Source organism: Microcebus murinus, chromosome 2 (genome assembly GCF_040939455.1).
Source record: "Microcebus murinus isolate Inina chromosome 2, M.murinus_Inina_mat1.0, whole genome shotgun sequence".
In the NCBI taxonomy this organism is placed as follows: domain Eukaryota; kingdom Metazoa; phylum Chordata; class Mammalia; order Primates; family Cheirogaleidae; genus Microcebus; species Microcebus murinus.
In genome coordinates this window covers 108163098-108184533 of record NC_134105.1, presented here as the reverse complement: position 1 = coordinate 108184533, position 21436 = coordinate 108163098, and the positions used below count along the sequence as shown (strand labels likewise).

The 21436-nt window shown below is 47.9% G+C and overlaps 2 protein-coding genes across 12 annotated transcripts in view; one reads left to right on the top strand and one right to left on the bottom strand.

The window, feature by feature from the left end:
* DCAF8 (DDB1 and CUL4 associated factor 8) overlaps positions 1-13551 on the top strand; it is a 45363-nt gene extending 31812 nt beyond the window's left edge. For 6 of the 7 annotated variants that reach the window (XM_012749163.3, XM_076000284.1, XM_012749161.3 and 3 more), the window contains 7 exons: positions 1073-1145; positions 1619-1676; positions 2182-2289; positions 4014-4144; positions 7842-7961; positions 8358-8474; positions 9093-13551. In XM_012749163.3, the coding sequence (XP_012604617.1) occupies positions 1073-1145; positions 1619-1676; positions 2182-2289; positions 4014-4144; positions 7842-7961; positions 8358-8474; positions 9093-9209 (724 nt within the window). In that variant the 3' untranslated portion in view covers positions 9210-13551. The remainder of the gene's footprint in view (positions 1-1072; positions 1146-1618; positions 1677-2181; positions 2290-4013; positions 4145-7841; positions 7962-8357; positions 8475-9092) is intronic. The other variant, XM_076000282.1, reaches the window with a different exon arrangement.
* The window catches only part of PEA15 (proliferation and apoptosis adaptor protein 15), a 71339-nt gene extending 50194 nt beyond the window's left edge, over positions 1-21145 (bottom strand). The window contains exons 1-5 of one of the 5 annotated variants that reach the window (XM_076000286.1): positions 20975-21145; positions 15012-15185; positions 13589-13744; positions 10513-10563; positions 4140-6618 (exon numbers count right to left, since the gene is read on the bottom strand). In XM_076000286.1, the coding sequence (XP_075856401.1) occupies positions 10532-10563; positions 13589-13744; positions 15012-15183 (360 nt within the window). In that variant the 5' untranslated portion in view covers positions 15184-15185; positions 20975-21145 and the 3' untranslated portion in view covers positions 4140-6618; positions 10513-10531. Of the gene's footprint in view, positions 1-4139; positions 6619-9289; positions 10564-11423; positions 13442-13588; positions 13745-15011; positions 15186-18090; positions 18115-20974 lie in introns of those variants that run through there. The other 4 variants (XM_076000287.1, XM_076000285.1, XM_012749175.2 and 1 more) reach the window with 4 other exon arrangements.
* Positions 21146-21436: the final 291 nt, after the last annotated feature.

The window sequence follows — 21436 nt, the reverse complement described above, 5'->3', positions numbered from 1 at the left end:
CATGTCCAGAGATAGGCTTTGAGATCAGAGGAGACTGATGAGTGAGGACAGGGACTGGGTCTGTCTTGTTCTTCCCTGTATTTCCAGCACCTGGCATAATATTCGACATAAAATATGTGTTTCATAAATACTTGATTTAAAGCTTAGATTGTGTAATTGGTTGAAGAAAAAGAAAAAAAATAAAGCTTAGATTGGAGAGAGGCGGGAAGGTGAAGGTAGTTTGCTTGATGGTAATGAAGAGAGGAGAAGGGAGTCTTAAAGAGATAGGTGATGGTTTGTAATAGTTGTAGTGTTTGAGAGGGAGAACTGACCATATAGAAGGTTTCAAGGAGGGATTGAAGACCCACTGACTTATATTAATCACGGTCTCTGATGATGAGTAATAAACCCTTTTGTGTAATATATATATATATATATATATATATATATATATATAAAGCTCTAAAATAGGCTGGACATGGTGGCTCACACTTGTAATCCTAGTACTTTGGGAGGCCAGAGTGGGAGGATCATTTGAGCCCAGGAGTTCAAGACCAGCCTGAGCAAGAATGAGACCCTGTCTTTACCAAAAAAAAAAAAAAAATAGGTGGACATAGTGGCGCACACCTATAATCGCAGCTACTGGGGAGGCTGAGACAGGATGATTGCTCGAGCCCATGAGTTTGAGTTTGCAGTGAGCTATGATGATGCCACTGCACTCTAACCAGGGCAACAGAGTGAGACTCTATTCCCCTCCCCCCCCCCCAAAAAAGAAGGAAAAAACCATGTCTATAATTGTTACTTTTTTCAGTAAAAATTAACAGTAAGTGATACAAAAGTTGAGAGATAAACCACTTCCAACTGACAGAGGATTGAGGATTGCCCCTTGAAATGGGAAGTACTTGGATTAAAGAGGGTTTGGAAATGGATTGGGGAAGGGAGGACCTCTAAGGAAGAGCATAAACAAAAAGCTTTCTGGGAAAATGTCTTTTATATGTTTCCAGTTGGCTGCTGCTTGCCACTGCATCAAATTGCAGCTCTTCAAAGGACCAGTTTGTAAGTTATGACATTTTCATTGCTTCTTCCACTATAGGATTTATGACCAGAGGAAAATTGATGAGAATGAGAACAATGGAGTACTCAAGAAATTCTGTCCTCATCACCTGGTAAGATTCATGAAAGGCCAGTGGCTCTAGGCTTCCCTCACTTGACCCCAAGGCTGCACCTGAACTTGTTGGTATAATGGGAAGAGCTTGGACTTTTGAGTCAGTAACCTGGATTTGAATCCTGGCTTTTCCACTTACCAGCGTGTGATCTTGGGCAGTCACTTCACCTCTGTTAGTTTCAGTTTTTTAAATCAACAAAATGGAGATAACAATAACTGCCTTGCACCATGACGATGAGGCCTAATGAGACAGTGTATATAAAATGGCTGGCACACAGCAGACAACCAAGAGAAGGTCCTAAGACTTTCCTCCCCGCGGTGGTCACATTTCATCAGTTGTACTCCTGTCTCTGTCTGTCTTTCTCTCAATTTTTGGGAGAAGATATAGGGGAGTTTGAAGGAAAGCCTATTTCCTGAAGGTGGTATAACAAATGGGGGGGTGGGGCATCAGTCAGTATCTGCTCCTTATTGCAGGTGAACAGTGAGTCCAAAGCAAACATCACCTGTCTTGTGTACAGCCACGACGGCACAGGTACGTGAGCAGGGCCCAGCTCCTAGGCTGGCATGCCCCCTCTGTCTAGGGAGCTGCTGAGCCAGTGAGGCATGTGCCCTCCAGTGCTCACCACTGTGCTATAGCTCCAAGTGGAGCAGCTGGGGAGTAGCTGCTGATGGTGAGCACGTAGTGGGAGGATGCAGCAGATGACCCTTGGAGATGCCAGGCACCATTTGCAGAATGCTGCAGATGATATTTGGCAGGGCCTGTCCTGAAACCCAGGCTCCTTGCCTGAGCAGATTCTCATGCCTTTGACTCATTACTGAGTTAATGGGTATGATTTTTTTCTGAGCATTCTGCTACCCCTGGGTTGGCAGTATGTTCCTAGTCTACCCTGACTTGCCTGCTGTTCCATCTAAGATGGGTGCTATACCTGGGTATTTGGAGGGGGCACTACTGGCAAGAAGCCCCACCCCAACCCCCAATTCCTGGTCCCTGCTTTTTTCAGCCTTTGCCTTCACTGCTTTGTTCTTGTTCTTGGCAGAGCTCCTGGCCAGTTACAATGATGAAGACATTTACCTCTTCAACTCCTCTCACAGTGATGGGGCCCAGTATATTAAAAGATATAAGGGCCACAGAAATAACGCCACAGGTGAGACTGTCTTTCTAGGTTTCTGTAGCCCAAGTCTGTTGGCTTGGGGAACCATAGTATCTCATTGAGATTGTGCAGATGAGAACTATCTGAGAAGTAGGCTTCCTGTCATCACTGTGGGCAGTGAGAGGTTATCCTGAATTGGGCTAGAGTTACCATGTTTTCTCCACTGTGCTAGAGGGGAGGAGGGCTTAAAGAGCATCTCTCACCACTGCAGTGATGTTGCTTCTAATTGGTGGGCATAAGGAGACTAGACTTTTTGTTTAATGATTTCAGGTAACTTCAGAATTGGCACAAATGCCTTATTAGGGAGTCAGGGAAAGCCTTCTTTAGTTAATGGTATTGAATTGCCTAAAATGGGGGTGAGCTTGTACCTCTATGGAAGGAGGAGTAAAGGATTCTTCTGAATGAGGCAGAGAATGAGGAATGGTGGTAGTACCTAGCCCTAGATTCCTCTTTTTGTTCCATGTCCATGGTTCCCAAACTTTGGGGCATATTGGAGTCACCTGATAGTCTTTTAAAAATACATCTGCCAGGGTCGGGCGAGGTGGCTCACTCCTGTAATCCTAGCACTCTGGGAGGCCAAGGCGGGTGGATCGCTCAAGGTCAGGAGTTTGAAACCAGCCTGAGCAAGAGCAAGACCCCGCCTCTACTAAAAATAGAAATTAATTGGCCAACTAAAAATAAATAGAAAAAAAAAATTAGCCGGTCATAGTGGCGCATGCCTGTAGTCCCAGCTACTCAGGAGGCTGAGGCAGGAGGATCGCTTGAGCCCAGAGTTTGAGGTTGTTGTGAGCGAGGCTGACGCCACGGCACTCTAGCCTGGGCAACACAGCAAGCCTCAGACTCAAAAAAAAAAAAAAAAAAATACAGCTGCCTGGCCTTAACCCCATACATCTGATTGAATTCATATGGGGGACAACTTGAGCATTGGGATTTTTAAAAGCTACCCATGTGATTCTGATGTGCAGAAAAGTTGAGGAATCACTGCTCTTTGTTATTATTACCACTCTTAACAGATATCTGTCAATAATTTTGGAGACAGCAGTTAGCAGTTAGTTTTCCTTTTTTTCTTGAGCTGGTGAGAAGGGAGGGAAAAAATCTGTACTTTTATCTCAGTCCACAGGCAGACAAAAGGAAGAGTGCCAGTCTCATGGCCAGTATGGTATTGGCCATAATAATTAGGGCTCCTGGCTTAATTCTAGAGATGGAGCCATGTTATTTGGAGTCCTGGCAGCAAGCATAGTTCACTTCCTTACAAGCAATTGCAGCATATACCTTCATCAGTCTCAGATTAACTGATGACCCAAGAAACAACTGACAAGGTACCAATGAAGTACACATATCAAGGATAATCCTAGGGCATAGGACAGTGCTGCCTAGGAATGGGCAGAGCTGGGGCAATTCAGGTTGGGATAGGTTAGGCATTAGTGAGGCCTGTGGTTATCTGATAGAGTGGGACTAATGGGACTGAGGCTGTTGCTAAGGGACTGCAGACTCCTGCCCTATGGAGATCTCTGGGAGAATATAAATAGTTTCTGGGATTGGTGTGATTCTTGCAACTATCTGTTATACACACATAATCTCTTGATTTGTTTTGTGAAAATGAATTATTTGGCTCTCAGCTGATTTAGAGTTTGTGAATAACTAAATTCCCTGTGAGATAAATATATATAGGACTGATGCCAACCTCATGTGGTCTGTTCTCTCATTTATCATTTCAGTAAAAGGCGTCAATTTCTATGGCCCCAAGAGTGAGTTTGTGGTGAGCGGTAGTGACTGCGGGCACATCTTCCTCTGGGAGAAATCATCCTGCCAGATCATTCAGTTCATGGAGGGGGACAAGGGAGGCGTGGTGAGTATGATGTGCTGGGCTGGCTGGCTCCCTAGTCTCTTCAGTCATTAAGGTAGGTTTTAGCAGAGCCACTGAATGTTCACTGGGATTATGTGATACCATGTCTTAGAGGTCTGGCCAGCTAAATTAGAAGGCAGTATAAGGCCAGGTGCAGTGGCATGTGCCTGTAGTCTCAGTTACTTAGGCTGAGGTGGGAGGATCACTTGAACCCAGGAGTTTAAGTCCAGCCTTGGCAACATAGTAAGACCCTGTTTCAAGGAAAAAAATTTAAAAAGGCAGTAGCCTGGAGGTGCTGAGGTTTTAATGGAATATTTTCTTCCTTTTCCTGTCTTCTATCCCTCTAAGGCATGGTTTCTTGAGAAGAGAAAGAGATCTTAGGGAAGAACTTCTGTTCTAAGTGAGATAACATATCTCTAGGCGTGGATCTTTTCTAAAAGAAAAGTGGTGGAGTGCATACCCTCCTATACAGATGCTAAAGATGTCTCCATGTCTAGTTCTTTAGGTTGACTAAGTAGCAATCTTGTCTGGAACCTACATCAGCAGATAAAACTAGAACATTTTTTAGACAATTGGGGAAATCAGAATATGGTTTATACATTAGGTAATATGATATTCAGTATTAAATTTATTTGATTGGATAATCTATTTATATAGGAGAATATCCTTTTAGGAGATACATGTTGAAGTATTTAGGAGTGAAATGTGCTTACATTTAAATGGATACAAAGATACACATGATATATATGTTTATATATAGGGAGAAGGCAAATGTGGCAAAATATTTTTTTTAAAAAGTGGCTGAGCAGCCTGCTTGCTATATAACTCATGATCCTATCACAGTCAGCCTGTCCTTTGAGTTCCACAGACAACCTTTGTGGACATAGGGCAAAAAGGAAGAGGATCGAATTCGGGAATGAAAAGTGATCAGCTCTTAAGATGTATCTAGTTAACTTTATTTTTTATTTTTTTGAGACCCAGAGTTGGGAAAGAATTCAGTAGCTTTCTGTAATTAGGCTTTTGTATTACAGAAGATAGGAAGAGATTAGAAGACTAGATTGTACTGATTCATAGATCTCAGTCATCTCTTGATGAGGTTTATTCAGAAAGTGGTTTTAGAATTTTGAATGGTTCCTCGTAATCAGGATTCCATTCTTTCTTGTGGTTTTTCTTGCCCTGGTATGAGGGTATTTCAGATTTTCTTCTGGTTTTCTCTAAATTTGGGGGACCTGGGATCTAAATAGATCTAGGACTTTTGTGACCTGTGAATATAAGTGGAGAGGATTCTAGAAGTTCAAGATGTGTCTTACTCTTCCCTGCTTCATTTCCTACTCTTCCATAGGTCCCCCACTGTCATCTGCAGTGAACAAACCCAAAACACTGGAGTTTTAATGAGATTTCTGCAATAGGCATGTAGTCAGAAGGAAGTCAGAAGGTGCCAGTGAATCCTTTCTTGATCATAAACTATTGTCTTGCATTCTGTTCCAGAGAGATGCAGGGCTGAATGCCTTCTCCCAGGCCAACACTTGTCCGTTCTCCAAAAGCACTCTGCAGGCCAGTTTCCTTTGATCTCAGCCAGTACCAGGGTTTGATGTTTAATCCAGGTGCTCAGGTGGGGAGGGCATCTACTTGGAATGGGTGGGCCCCAGGCCTAAGTTACAGTGGTCCTAAGAATGAAAGAGTAGTATAAGAGATACAGAGCCTACTCCCTGAAGTGATTTCCCTTGCTTGTTCTTGCCTCTGTGTAAGCTGAGTGATCCACATGGTCGTCACTTGGCTCCCTCTGGTTTTTTTGTGTGTTCTAAGCTTCCAGCAATGGGGGTCACCCAGGCACCAGCCTCAATGTAGACTCATAGCAGTTCTGTATCATAAAGCAAATGTTAGAACCAAAAGGGATCTTAGAAGTTGTTGTCCACCTTGCCTAGGTCTCCTGACTCTGTTTTTGAGTCTTTTCTTCGTTCCTATTCAACTTCATAGGGACAAGGGTGGGGGATGATGTCAGAGGACAACTCCTAAGTCTCCCAAGAGCACTTTGATGCTTGATCCCATTCTCTGCATTCCCCCAGCCCAGTCATCTAAGGCCAGAGCTCTTTTCTCTGCTCAGGCATTATTGACAGGATAAGTCCTGGCATTCAGACAGGTCTGGTGACGTGACCAGGTACCCTGGCCCAGAAGTTCTCTGTCGGCTCCCCCAGCAGGCTCCAACTCAGGTACTGTATGTAATTTATTCTCTTGTTCCTCTTGCCATTGGCTTTGTTCTTGGTTTTAAGTTCAAAGGAATTGTTCCTCTGGGCTTTTTTATTTTGCTGACTTATGCAAACAGAGCTAGCTCAGAGTACAGAGCTCTATAGCAAGGGCTTATCAGAAGATGGATGAGTAAGGTCAGGTTGTGTGTGGAAGTTGCTGCATATCTTTTGATAATATTTCTAGGCAGTGAAGTTTTTTCCTAGTTCCTCTTCATGCTCCAAATGCACTGCCTGAAAGAGCCCAAACAGAAACTTTGCAATGAGCTTATATGTAGAATGGGGAAGGAGAAAAGAATGGGCTTTACTTCTAGGCTCAGACTTAGCTTCGGTCTTTTGTGAGCATTGGTTTGTTTGTTTGTAAAATGGAAGTCAAAGAAAGAAAGCTGTAGGTCAGCTCTATTTTCCATGTCTGTCCTTGGCTTCTCCTCAGCTGCTGTGCAGGCAAGGCAAGGGAAGCTGGTCCAGAAAGAACTAAAAGAGGCTTTTTGCCAGGGGTTGTTTTCTTGGACTCCAGGGCAGCTGCAAGGCGGAGTGCCTTTCCTGTGTGTTCCTCATCTGACTAAAAGCTTGAAAATGCTTTAGCAGTTAGATCTGGGACTAGCTCTTCCGGTAGGGATGGGAACTGCCCTACCCTGCTAGGGAAGCTCCTGTTTCCAAGTCAGACAGCAGGGGGCATGAGTGCTTTCAAACAGAAGGAAGCTGCCTCAGCCACAGGCCTGCCTGCCATAGTTCATTTCTTCTGTTCAAGAAGGTACCCAGAGCGTGGCTGAGATTGAGGCTGTGGGGCCCCAGGAAGCTGCCTTGTACCATCCTGCCCTGTAGTTGAGCTGTTGTGCTGTGAGGGCAGGTAGGAGGATGTTGCCCCCTGGGATGTGCATGCTTCTCTCAAGCAGACATGAGCCTCCATCACCTCCACCCCCTAGCTCAGCCTCCTCTTCTCAGCCTATGCCTTCCTCCAGTTCTAGTAAACACTGCCAAATAAGTGTAATTGTTCTCTGACTCTTCTCTGGGGGCTCAGTGGCAGCTGCTGCTTTCTTCATTTTTTAAAATTTATTTGCCACTTTGTGAAAGCCACTGAGATGGTTTTTTCCAGCCTTGGGCAAGTTGGAGCTTTGGAATCTGGAGTAAATGAGGTCATCTGGATCTTACTGTGTTTTTGTGAAGCCAGCAGTAAGCTTGGTCAGTTACTCGGCCTCCCTTAGGGCTATATCTGGGGATGAAGCCACCTCTGACTTATACATAGGAAATGATAGATGTGCCTCATCTTATACCCAGTCTGTGTCCGGTGTTTACTCTCAGGGCCCTTTGGCCTAGGCTCAGGATGGGTGGGCCTGCCTTTCCAGCAGCTGCCTCAGCCCTGATCAAGGGCAATTATTCGGCTTAAGGTGAGTAGTGATTTTTAAACCCTACTCCCACATACCCCTGAATCTGTATTTTCCTTTCTTCCTAACCAGGTAAACTGTCTTGAGCCCCACCCTCACCTACCTGTACTGGCAACCAGTGGCTTAGACCATGATGTGAAGATCTGGGCACCCACAGCTGAAGCCTCCACTGAGCTGACGGGGTTAAAAGATGTAAGTAGCTGACTGCAGAAGTTCTTTTCTTTCTACTTTTCCACATATTGTTATGATTCTTTGTTGTCATAGGAAGGAATAATTTGCTGCCCAGTTCTTTAAAGGTAATGCTTTAACCCTCCCTCCCCCATTCCTGTCCTTGCTGCTGTAGGAATAGTCCTACTCCAAGGGGCAGCTGTGAAGTGCCACTAGTTGGGAGTAGGTTGGAGTAGGGAGCATCTTCAAGAATTATCCTATTTTAAAGCCTCCCACTTTCTCAATGGCTGAACCCAGGGCATCCTTCCTAATTTACTCCACTTCAGCTTAACTTTTATCGGGATTGAACACCAGCCTTCTTGATCAAGTCCAGGGTTCCTTTACATTGCTGCCCCCACCCCCAACCCTTTTGGGTTCCAGGTAATTAAGAAGAACAAGCGGGAGCGGGATGAAGACAGCTTGCACCACACTGACCTGTTTGATAGCCACATGCTCTGGTTCCTCATGCATCACCTGAGACAGAGACGCCATCACCGGGTAAGCTGGGGTTGAAAGTGAGCTCCCAAGGGCAGCGACCCTCTCAAGAGGGCTAAAAAGTTGCAGAGTAGTGACTTTAAGGAAAAATCAGGTCTTGGTTGGGTTTCCTATCCATTGTTCCTTATCTCCATCAGATCCCTGATATAGCCTTGAAAGAGCCCACCAGCAGAAAAGGGTGGTTTCTTCTCTTATTCTCCATCGTCATACAAGCATAGTGCTATCTTCATAAAGGCAAAGGCAAGAGGGTGGGGAAGGAGTTGAGAAGAAATAAGTCTCAGGGTAACCCTTCTGTTTTTCCTTTTATGCCAAAAGAGGTCCAGGACAGGGGTTGGCAAACTGGCAGTTGACATGCTGCTGGTTTTTGTAAATAAAATTTTATTGGAATGCAGCCACATCCATTCTGCATATTGTCTATGGCTGCTTTCATGCTACAGTGGCAGAATTGAATAGTAGTGACAAAGACCGTATGGTCTACAAGTCTAAAATATTTAGTATCTGGCCCTTTAAGAAAAATTCTGCTGATCCCTGTCCTAGAGCATCTGAATTCTAGCTAAGACTTAACAGGCTTGTCCTTGTTCCATCAAGGGAAGTTACTAACAAGCCTTTCCCATCCCACAGCGCTGGCGAGAACCTGGGGTTGGGGCCACAGACGCGGACTCTGATGAGTCTCCCAGCTCCTCAGACACATCGGACGAGGAGGAGGGCCCCGACCGGGTGCAGTGCATGCCATCCTGAGGCCTCGTACCTAGGTGGGGCGGGCTGGGGCTACCAACCCGATCCTGCCTGGGCAACCCTTTCCTCTCCCGGGCCCTTACATTCAGCAGAAATGCACTTTGGACTTTTTGCTTTAGATAAAAGAAAGACATCCCAGGAGAAGGACAAACCAGAAAGGAATGAACCAACAGAGAATACCTAGGAATGGGAGTTGAGCCCTGAAATGGGGTTCCATGGAAAGGTGCATAGGACTCAGCAGAAATGGCCTCTACTCAAAGCCTCTTTTTGCGGGGGGAAGAGGAGAGCCTATTTTGTTAACTGGTTTGGGATAGGGTATGGGGTTTCTTTTTCTTTAATCTCCCTTGTTTCTTGGGCAGGGGGGTGGGGGGAACACCTGGCTATTCAGTACCAAGGGGCCAGAGTGGGAAGTAGAAGTGCCACTCTGTCTTTGGTTTAGGTTTTGACCTTTTTTTCCTTTGTTTTTTTAAAAGTCTATGACAGTTTCATTGTTTCCCCCCTAACAACCCCATCCCAGGATCCAGTTTTTTCTGGGAAGTCCTTAGAGTCCCTAAACATCCCACACTCTTCACTTTCCTTTCCACCTCATTCATTCTCTGTACTTATCACAGTGTTTTGCACTTGATTGTGTATCCTTCACTCTCTTCTCTTCATCCCATCACCCCCTAAATAAGTTAGGTGAGTGAGGTTGGGGAGAAGTGGGAGGAGGGGCAGAGGTGGAGAAAGAATAGGAAGGATGTTACCTCTTATATTATTTAAAAAAAAAGTTGTTTGATGGCAGCAATCTCCCTGTCCCTATCACTGTTAGAGGCCTAATTTTATATCTATAAATATATTAAAAAGCAAGTCAAACTTGGATGTATCAAGGTAAAATTGTCAAAGTTTAAATACCTATATATTCTCTATGAATGCAATAAAGGGACTTAAAGGAAGAGCGAGCGAGAGTAATGATGTGGAGGTGACAACTGGGTCAGCTTACTCACTGTATGGCCATTAATGATTGGGGCTTATCCCTGAGGTTTTAGGAGGCTCAAGAATGGAAGGATCCTCAGTTCTTCCCTTCCCCACTTCCCTGCCTTGGTGTGGGATTTGGGAAAAACAGGAAATTTCTCTCAACTCTTTGCCTCACATCTCCTACCTCTCCTTAAATCTTATGGGGGTCCCCAGGATGGTTCTTTTAACCTGAGGCTGGCCTGTCTTTAAAACTTGACTGAACTATGACTTCAAGAAGGGTGCCGCCACTGCAGACTCTTTCTGGTACTGTTTATGACAGAAGACACACACATACACACACAGAGTCTCTTACCTTTAGCTGCTTTGATTCTTTAAGCCATCCAACTCCACGCCAGCTCCCTTCCTAATGGAAGAGTGAAGGGAAAGACTTCCTGGGTTTGACTTTATACCATATTATCTTGGTATTGAGGAACAAGTCAGTAATCTAAGGATTGATTACGGTGGCTGGAATTTGGGCACTTGTCCTATCACTGGTCACTGAGTATGAAAGTCCCAGTTGAATTCTTGCCCTTAAATGCTTTTGCTGCTATTTTTTTTGCCCACAGTTCCCATAAGATCCAATCAGTAATTCTGCATCCTGGGACAGTTGGTTTCTACTAAACCAGGCCAGGAAGGAGGGGAAAAAAGAGGATGGTATTCTCAGACACTCCTTCCTCCTGCCCCTTTTCCTAGCAGCTCTCAGACCTGTGGTTAGCTGCTGCACTTCCTCCCTGAGGTAGAGAATGTGTGGTGACTGAGTGGTCTGTGTTCCTATTGCTAGTGGGGTGATGGGGTGGGTTGAAAACCATGCACTCTGGAATTTGTTGTATTTTCTCTCAGTAAAGCTTTTTTTTTTTTTTCCTGACTGCTGCTCTGTGTGGTATGTGGTCCATTCATTTATGATGGACTGTTTTTGCTCCTTTCAATGTAGGTACCTGACCCTTCCCTCTCACTCTGTCCATGTTACAATTTAGCAAGTCCCATCTAGGATATTCATGCTTCCACTGCTTGGGTTCCAGCTGGTGACTGTTGTCCATTTGGCTCAGTGATAGTTAGAAGGTAGGGGCAGGATGGTGGGGGGGTGATATTATTTGGGGTATTTCCCCAGTCCCTGTTATAGGCTACAAAGAGGGATATGAGGATAAATATTGCTCCCCTTCCCTTCCCAGTAATTCAAAGGCTTCAAAATTCTGGTCACTCACAGAAATTTTAGAATCAATCAGGTACAGTACAATCAGTCACCTTTATTCCAGGGTTAGAACAAGGCCGTGCACACTGCAGACAGAGGAGCACAGGATGGGGCAATCTCACAGCAATATAAGGGGTAGGTGGGCAGGTTAGTCTTTTTAGATTATTTTGCCTTACAGAGAAACTATTAGACTCTGCTGAGAATAACCCAGTCTCTCTTCTCCCATTTCTTCCATAAGTAAGGCTCCTATTCTCACTCTTATTCTCACATAACACATCCCGAATGGAAGGGCAGTTCATGCTAATTTCCCCCCTCCTAGTTCTATAGGTATCTTTCTCTTAAAGGAGAAGCCAGACAGGGCTGGGGAGACTTGAGAAGGTCCTTTAAGGCAAAACCGTGGAGTCCTCAAGGTGTGTGTGTTAAGGCAGGTGTCCGCATCGGTGGCCAGAGGGGATGGGCAGGCTGGACCAGGCTAGGAGTCAAGGGTACTCTCTAACCAGTCTGGCTTCTTCCTTCTTCCAACAGCCAGCCCTCCTCTCACACTAAAGGTTTTCTCCTCATCATAAAAGCTTCTAACTTCAACTTTCTTTAAATAGTTTCTGAGATTGCATGTGAGTTTAATTTTTTTTTTAAAAAAAGCTTTCTTTTTTGTTTGGACTATGTAGCAATTTTACTCTGCCACTCCCTTCACTGTGGCATTCCCCTCCCACCCCTGCTCTGGCCTAGACAATAAGTTAATGCTAGACACCACAAAAAAAGGGCAGACATGGCAGTGCGGGTTTAATATACATATACGTAGAATATATATGTACACACAGTTAGCACGGTCGGGTGGGGAGGGGCATCTTGGGACAGGTAGGAGGCTGGGGTTACTCACTGTACTCTAGTGACTTGGCTAGGAGGCATCCACAAGCCCAAGGGTCCAGAATATTAAGCGAGAAGGGTTACTAAATCCCCTCCTGGATTGAATTGGGGCAGGAATGAGTGCAAAGGAAAACACTGTCGTTAACTTCACTTCTTTCTGGCTTGGGATGTTCCAGACCAAGGTGAAAGGGAAGGTTGCCTGTTGCCTGCAAAAATCACATTGGGACCCTGTAGGTGGGGGCAGGATTGGGGTTAAAACCTAAGGATCTCATTCCCCAATTTCCCTAGGTTCAGAGTCAGAATATGCAACAGTCTGTGTAGCAATAAAGGAGTGGAAAAAGGGGGCCCCCTCCCTCTGCCCTCATCCCCATCTCAGGCTCAGTGGTGTATGTTCCCAGCATAGTCTCTGCAGAGCACAAGTGGGTGGGGCATCTAATGCTGGCTGCTCCATGGGTTTGATCTTAGGGATCAGGAAAGGATCCAGTGGCTTCTCATTAGATCCCTGGCTCATACCCATCCTAGGCCCATGAGAGGGGAGCAGAAAGGGACTGCTGGCACCTAGGCCCTCCAACCTGAGGAACACCAAGAAACTGGACTCTTCAGTCAGTTCATCATGAGGGTACAATACTAAACTCTGCCTGTTCTTTGCCCCTTCCAGGTAGGAGTTGGGTGGCCTCTTCACCTTCCCTCCCCACTGCTTTTCCTTGGATTCATCTACCTCTCCCATCTCACCCCCACCTCAGCTCCTCAGTGTAGGAAAATGCAGGTCCCTTCTACTTCCGCACTTTAAAGATGTGGGGGGAGAGTGGAGGAAAGGGAAGTAGGAGGAATGTGCTGATTTCTATTTGCATAGAAATAGCCCCCACCTCCTGTCCTCCTAGAGTGGGGAAACTAAGCCCCCTCTAGCCCCTGACCCCCATCCCCTCATAAGGAGGAACTAGATGAGCTAGACATACAGACATACAGCCAGAGCGTGCGCACACGCACACACACGCGCACAGTAAGGGGGTTAGGACCAGGTTAGTAAGTGGGTAGATAGGGGGAGGCTTGCCCCCTCTCCGGGAGGATGGGGGAAGGAAGTGGTCTGATGAAGGTCCAACCTTCCTCCTCTTCCTCCCCCTTGCTCAGGCCTTCTTCGGTGGGGGAGCCAATTTGATGATCTCTTCCTCAGAGGGCTGCCGGATAATGTCTGGGGGCAAAAAGGGATGTGTCCAGGGATAGAAGTTGTAGGAGATACCAGGCAGGCCATTGAGCATCAGCCTTGACTCTCCCAAAATGCAGGGATAATCATGGGAGTGGGCAGAGGTGCAGCTGTGTTAAAGGCATGGCCTCTTACCTTTGTACTTCTTGGCACTGGGGATACGGGTTAGCTTGGTGTCCAGCTCATCCTCCTCAGAAATCTTCAGAACACGGGTTCTGTAGTCAACCACCATAGTGAGTAGGTCAGGACGGCGAGAGATCTCAAAGATGTGCTCAATGTAGGAGAGGTTGTCTGTAGAAGAGGCAGGAGATTGACAGTCAGAGTTAGGCTGCGAAGGTCATATTCCCGCACTCTGCCAGACTAGTGTTTTGGAACCAAGGCTGAGTTGCTCACATTGCTTATGGGAAGGGACAGCACTAACAGAAGAGGGGCTATTAAGCCAGGAAAAGAAAACTAAAGTACCCAGACAGTAAAAGCACTATTCTCAGAAGGGCAGATAGTAAAGTTTTTCAATTGTAGATTTAGAATGAGAGATTTAGGTTAGATACGAGGTCCCATATCGGAGGGGGAGGGGACAATAGAAAAATTAACTTGCCTTCCAGATACCCCACTCCCACCCTGTCCTTTTTCTACATTCTCTCCAAGTAAGTATCAGAAAGAATTTGCTGGCAGCACATATAGGACTGGAGGGGGTAGAATCTTAGACAACCTAGGAGAGATCCTGGGTCTAGTGAAAAAGGTTATTCTTAATGAGAAAAGGCTTGGACACCACCAGAAGGATGATCCATGGCTTGGCCAGTTCCAGGAGACTATAGATGCCCATAGACTTTCCCTGGCTCCTGCCCTCCGAGTGCTGCAGTAGTCTAACTATAATATGTCCTCCTTCAGCCTCCCTGCTATCCACACTACAGTCAGAATAGCATATCTGAAGGGCCCTGAGGTCATTCGCCTCACCTATCAAATACCCTGTCAACAGTCTTAACTTACCTTCTCAGCCACTACTAAACATACCCTATGTCCCAGTCAAGCCAAGCAGGACACTTTGCTTTTCCAAACACACCAGATACTCTTTCACCTCTGTGACTGTGTTCCTCTGCCTGGCATGCCTTTTTTGAATCCTGCCCTAGAAATCCCACTTGCTTTCCAGGGCCATCTTAAAGACCAATTCTTACCTAAAGCCCCCAGCTGCATGGGATTGCTCTACCCATAGACCTCCTCCCCCTTCACTCCTAGCAGTAGTCTCCAAAAGTGGATAAAAAAATGTTAGAACTGTGGTTTTATTTTAAATTTTACCACTTCTAAATTCTGTTTTTATTAAGTATGTGATAATAGCACAGGAGTATCTGAATAACATTTTTACTGACAAGGGGCACAATGAAAAATGTCTAAATGTCAAAACTGTATAAAGCCGCCTATACTTTCTTAGAGTATCTCTCTTATTCTGCCTTGTCATAGAGGGGTACGCTTTGTATATATAAGAGTTTTGAGCTCATCTCTATCTGCTGAATGAACTGAGCTTGAAAGGCTGATGGCAGGATCCCTGTGTCCCCTCCCCCACCTTTGTCCAGCTTGTTGTGGCTCTCCAGGAAGCTAAACCAGGCACTTCCAGTAGTGATCTCCTCACTCTTTTCACTGGGGATGTCCTCCTTGCAGGCTGACTTGAGCTGTTCCAGATCTTCAAGGGTGATGTTGTTGGTCAGGTCCTGGAGAAGGGTCCCGTACTCAGCCATGACTGGGTTGGGAGGGAACAAAGGGAGAGGAGTTGAGCTTAAGATATGAGGGAAAGTATGGGAATCTGGCTCACTCACTGGCAACTACTGCATCCCCCCACTCTGCCCTACCAGGCATGTGCCTAGAACATGGAGGTTGGGGGTGGCCACGGCTGGAGGGAGAAAAGGAAGACCGACCTAGGAAGGTGATAGGGGTAGACTGGAAGAAACTCAGAGCTGGGAGCCAGGCTGGAGCCTAGAGTGACAAGTCATACCTCCTTCTCCCCACCATCTTTTTCTTCTTTTACCCCCTCTAACAGTAACCCTGGCAACAGTTCCCCTGACTGAGGAGGCGGTTACCATAGCAACCTGCTCCCGACTTTCTCACCCGCTGTCTCCAAGTCCCCCCCAGAATCGCCCCACCCACCTGCAACCCCTCCCCATGTCAGGAAAAAAAATCCAAAACACTCAAAAACAACAACTAGGGAGAGGCTTGCTGTGGCAGTCAGAAGCTGAGAAGGAGGAACTGGAGGGGTTGGTAGGAGCTCATGTTCTAGCTTCCATTCTTCCCCAGAAGCAAAGGGGTCCCTCACTTCAACTCCCCACCACCTCACTAATGACTCATTTTGGATGGATGCCTAGTTGCTTGGTCTGATAGTTCCCTGGCCCCTCCATGCTTACTTAGCCTTGTATTTGTCATTAGGGCTTGAGGTGGGAGAAGCAGTGGCCCACCCCCACCTTTGTAGAGCCCATTTTCTCCCTTGATGGTTACCAGGCCCCCACTTAGCCCTCTCTCCTAGCCTTTGTGCTGTGCCTGCAGCCCCCGCGCCCAAGAATACCAAGCGGCTGCCCCTGGCCCCTTGCCCAGTTCCCAGGCTGACTGGGTGGTGGGGGGAGGGGAGGGAAGGGAGTTAGAGGAGTTTAGAGGCTGCTTTGGGAGAGTCTGCTGAAGGGGACTGCTACCCCTTCTTGCATCAGCATCCTGCTGGCACTGCCTTCAGCATAGCCTCCCATATGGGGCTGAGCAAGGCCAGGTCTCATCTAGGCCTCACCCCCATCCCTCTATCATGATCCTTAAGTGAAAAAGGTAGAGAACATTCAAGGCCTATCTTCCACTAAGATAGGAACTGGCTAAGACAGAAGAAAGTAAGTTGTACCTTAGAATGAACTTTCTGGATTTGATAAATGTGAATCTCTACTGGTAAGCTCAAAAAAGGGACTTAACTTTCCATAATGAGTATATATTTCCTTGTATTCAGAAAAGCAAAGTATTTTTAAAAAGTAAATCATGTCATAAACACTTTGTGGTTAGGCCAAGGGGTGGCAAGGAGCTAGATGAACTTGTACCTGTCTGAGGCTGCCTACAAATCACCCCAACATTGGGCTGGGAAAGTGGCAGATCAAAGTGGCTGGTTGACACACTCACCTTTTCCTTACTTCTCCCCCTCTACTGCAGGGGAACTGAGGCAGAGGCATGGCCACTGCAAAATAAGAGGTATGGCCCTGTAAGTCCCCATTCCCAGCCCCCTACTTGGACCAGAATAAACAAGCCTCCCCTAGTGGCAGGCACCGTGACACAGACAGACAATGAGCCAGACAGCAGGGCTAGCACGACCCCTGAGAGAAACAGGCACACATAGGCACAGCCAGGTGCAACCATACAGAAGGGCCCAGCGGTGGCCCTGCCAGGCTGGGCCAGGAACAATGCTCTCTGACTGTCAGCACCAGGAACTGTCTCGCCTTGAAATCTAGGTCACAGCAGCAGGCTCTGGAGCCCAACCCCTCCCCTCCTCCACTGATAATCCAAGGACAGAGAGGGGGAGATACAGATGAGGGGGATGATGGGGAGGGGGTCCAGGGATGGAGATAAAAATGGGGGAGGTAAGGAGAGCTGGAAGGGAAAGGGTAGCATGGGAAGGAGACAAGATGACCCTGCCCCAAAGGAGCAGATTTGGGGGCCTAAAAAAGGGGGCAGAATTTAGAGTTATACTCCCCTGCCTTCACATGGGAAGAAGAGTTTGTAAATATGAGAAATCCTGTGGGAGGAAAGGTGTGTGTGTGTGTGTGTGTGTGTGTGTGTGTGTGTGTGTGTGTGTGTATGTATCTCTTGAGAAGCGTTAAGATTTAGGGCTCTGAATCTAAAACACATATCTACAGAGGAGGTGGGTGGGAAGGGATTAATGTGTGTAACACACCCACCCACAAAGGGGGGGAGAGTGGGTAGGAAATTTCTAAGAGTGAAAGATAATAAGGAGGCCCCTAAGAGAAATAGGGGGTGGGAATGTTAAAGTGGCAGAGGAGAAATGTGTGTTTGCCAGTCTCCTATGGATGCTGGGTATGGATAGGGGTTGTGGAGGAGGCAGTGGGTGGGTATCTGTCAGTGTGTTTGGATGTGTCCTGGTAATGCAGATGTGTGTGCACCAGCACTGGATGTGTGGCTATGTGTGCACTGGCTGTGAGTATCTGTGTGTTTGTATGTGTCTGAACCAGCCAAGAGTATGTGTTAAGAAGGTATATAGCCACTGGCTCACATCCAGAGGGAGAGGAGCCTCCATAATGGAAGAAGAGAGCTGGGGTTGGGAGAGGGAAAGAGACTGAGGCTGCAAATGAGGAATGGGGTGGGGGGAAGGAGCACACAGTCCACAACTCGAAGCCTCAGTTCAGCCGTTACCATAGCAACCTCAGTTCTGGGTTCCCCACCACCCAGTCATTAGGACAATGGTACCACTGGATGGGAGGAGTGTGGGGAATGGTAAGAAGGGACAGAAAGGATAGGAATAAGGCCCCCTGAGGCAATAAGAAAAGGCAGCCTGGTTGCCTCCCTCCCTGGGGAGATCCGTTTGCCTAGGCCTGGGTGTGGCAGCAGGGGCAAGGGCAGCAATAGTTTGGGGGAAATTTTCAGGTTGTGGGGAGGTGGAATCTCCTTACATGGCTCTCAAGTCTCACTGATCAACTGTTGTCCCTGGGCTGGGCTGGCCATGGCTCTTTCGTCTTCCATGTCACTTTCCTCACCAGAGAATCAGAATTCCTTAGAGCCTGTGGAGAAGAGGTCTTCTACCCTTTGGGATCTGAAAAATCCTCCTTATCTCTGGAACACTACAGAGGGCTGCCTAGGAATCACCAGGCAGCCTGGGCGGAGGCCATTCTTGGGACAGGATACCAGGGCAGGAACCGGAGCCTCGGCTGCCAGGAAGTCAGTCCCCTTCCCTCCCAGCTTTCTGTGCTCTGCTCACCGCTTCCTCACACCTTCCTTCCTCCCTCTCCTTGCAAGCTGGCCCCAGGCAGAGCCCTGATAAAAGTCAAACCAACTGAGGATGCTGGGGAAAAGGGGCAGGAGGTAAGGATCATTGTATGCTAACCTTTTAGGGTAGGAGTTGGGAGAATGATAGGTGGGTGCTCCATGGGCACTCAGGAAGAGGCAGGCCTGGGGAGTGCTTCGAGAAGCCTGGCAAATGGAATAACTACCTGTAGGGAAAGCTTAGGGTGCCAGCTATCGTATTTTAAATTATATCCAGGCCCCAAATTCAAGTAGTCCTGTAGTTTATTTCCTTTAATATCATACTCGATTGACTTCTTCCCTAAACTTTTATCAAGATTTGGGTGGGGGATGGAAGGTGTCTTTATTCCTGTAATAAGGAAGATAATTAGGGTTTTGAGGCTTCAAAGTCAGCCTGGGAATGAGGGAAGGCAGGAGACCTGGGCCCCAAAAGGTTCACTTTAGTCTAAGAAGCAAAATGGGTTTACCGCTGAGCATGAGGACAGGGACTAAGCCTTCATCACTTAGTCTAAGTAAAGGGCCAGACCCAAAATGGGGCATCAGGTGATACTTGGCATTAGGTCAGGCAGGGCAGAGGAGGGCTGTGTGATGGTGAGGAGGGGAGTGGGACCTGTGACTCTCCCTAGCCTATCTCTGTCTCCACTCATCTGGTTGTGGCACTTCCTGCTCCTATTTCTCTCTCCCCCATCTCTCTTCATCTGTTTCCTCTCTCTAGTCTCTTTTCCTCCTTGCCTTTCGATGGGCTTTCATCCCTTCCAGCTTTTTCCACTCACATATCCCATTTGGTGGTAACCATGAATACTTAGGACTCCTAGGTTCTGTCATCAGTGTCCCCATCTGAATGCTCAGAACTACTATTGGGAAGGGGTGAGCATCCCAGCTGCAAAAGATAAAGTTTTAGTGGGAGAGGCCTGGAGGTCCAGTGGTTGGCTCCCTATCAGCTGGTGGAGAAATCCATCATGACCTTGTACTTGAGGATCTGTGTGATTGGGTGAGACACTGTGTTATGGTGTGACCCCCTTCATGCATGATGATACATGCACACAAGATGGGCACAGATGTCACAGAAGTGAGGAACAGGCAACCAGGGAAGCCTGTAGCCTAGGGCATCACTGGCAATTTCTCCAACAGAGTATATTTAACCACAAACGAAAGAGCAATTAAAGCTAATCTTTTTGACAGCCTAGGGGCCAGACACAAGGTAAACTAACTAAACAAACATATTCAGCATGTTTCCCCTAACTCCCTGTGGTCTCCCCACCATCCTGTTTTCATTCTCCCTAATTTCTGAGCCTCTTTATTCCTCTTTCCAGCACACTTCGCACTCCTGACCATCTCTGTCTCTCACTTCCTCCCTCTCCCTGGTTCCCTATCTCTGGCCCTCTAGCCCTTTCTTGAAGTCTGTCTCCTTCTCACACACATTCCTCTCATTTTCTCACTGACTTGGGCTCCATTCTTGGCTGACTCATTCTTTTTCTCCCTCTCCCTTTCTTCCACCCGCCTCCTCTATCCCTTGGTCACTGATGGCCAGAAACTAGCCACTCCTAGCACCCTAAGCTCTAGCTGGACCCAGCAAGAGAGGTCACCAGAAGTCCCTACCTTCTTTCACACAGCTAAGAGGACCAGGCTCACTAGCCCTCAGCATACTATCTGCTTGTTCTAGAGGAGTGAGATCACAGCTTTCTCCCATCTTTTCCCACCGTTTTAAAGAAGGAAGCCAGGGGCTGGGAAAAGCTGCCCAGAAAATCAGGGTTGGACATGGGGATGGTGGCCCGTTCTGTCCACTCAGCTGTTCTGTTAGATTGATGACATGGAGCCCACAGTTCAGTAGACTCCATATGGGAAGCAGTGGGGGTGTGGTAGGTGGTTGGATGCGTAGTGCAGGGACGTTTGTGATTTGGTGTGTGTGAGACGATGTGTGTAAGAGTCACATGGGTGTGTGTCACTGTGCTGGCGTGTCTCTTGAAGGTATGCTGTGTGTCCCTGTCAATTCTGACACATTCTATGAAATTAATCAGGGGTTTTACGTTAGATACATCACTCATCTACAGTCCCCCCGTGCTTTCTTCCCTCGGGACAAGCTTTCGCCAATCCCACCTCTTCCCCAGGTGCACTGGGCTGGGGCTGAGGGCACATGGTGCCAGCGGGCGGCTGGCCGCAGAACTGAGACGGGGCTGGCCGGAGAGACCGCCAGCGGAGGCGAGTCCGAAGCCACAGCGGGCAGGGAGGGGCGGGAGCTGGCCCGGCCAAGCCGGCTGGGCGGGAAGCAGGCTGCATCCTAATCCCCAGGCCCGGTCCGACTCCCAAACTGCCGTTCAGCGTGGAATGGGCGGCCAAAGCCACGCCGCCTCCAGCACACAGGCGCTTGGGACGCACGGAGCGAGGATCGGACCCGCGGGGCCTGACACAGAGCGGACCGTCAGGGGTCCTCGCGTTCCCCCATCTGGCCCCCGGCGTCCCGGATCCTAGTCCTTCCAAGCCCAGACCCCAAATCTGCCCCTTCCCCGCGACATATCTCCTCTCCATCCCTCTCACCGCCTCTGGAGCTGAGCGCTCAGGGCGCGGGCACTCCCGGGTCCCCGGTTCCTGAGTAGCGTCCGGAGCCTCCTCCTTGGCTCCCGCCGCCGCCGCCGCTTCTGTCGCCGCCGCCGCCTCTTCCGCCCGCGGAGCCGGAGCCGGAGCCCAGCGCCGCCTCACTCCACCCGGCTGGCCGGTGATGTCAGAGCCGGGGAGGGGCGGGGGGCGGGGAGTGGCAGGAGGAGGGGGAGGGGAGCAGGAGGGGGCGGGCAACCGAGGGGCTTGGGTTCTGGAAGACTGCTAGGATGGGGGACGGAACAGAGTGGAGGGCTGGAGTAGGGGGTGCTGCTGCTGCTTTCTAAACTGCGAAACAATTCTCACATTTAATTCTTTCTCAGTAGGTCATCCTCCTCTCCTTTTAGCGTTTGGATGACCGCGGTGGCTGGGACCTCTGGGAGGCACAGAGTAAGTTCAGGGTTA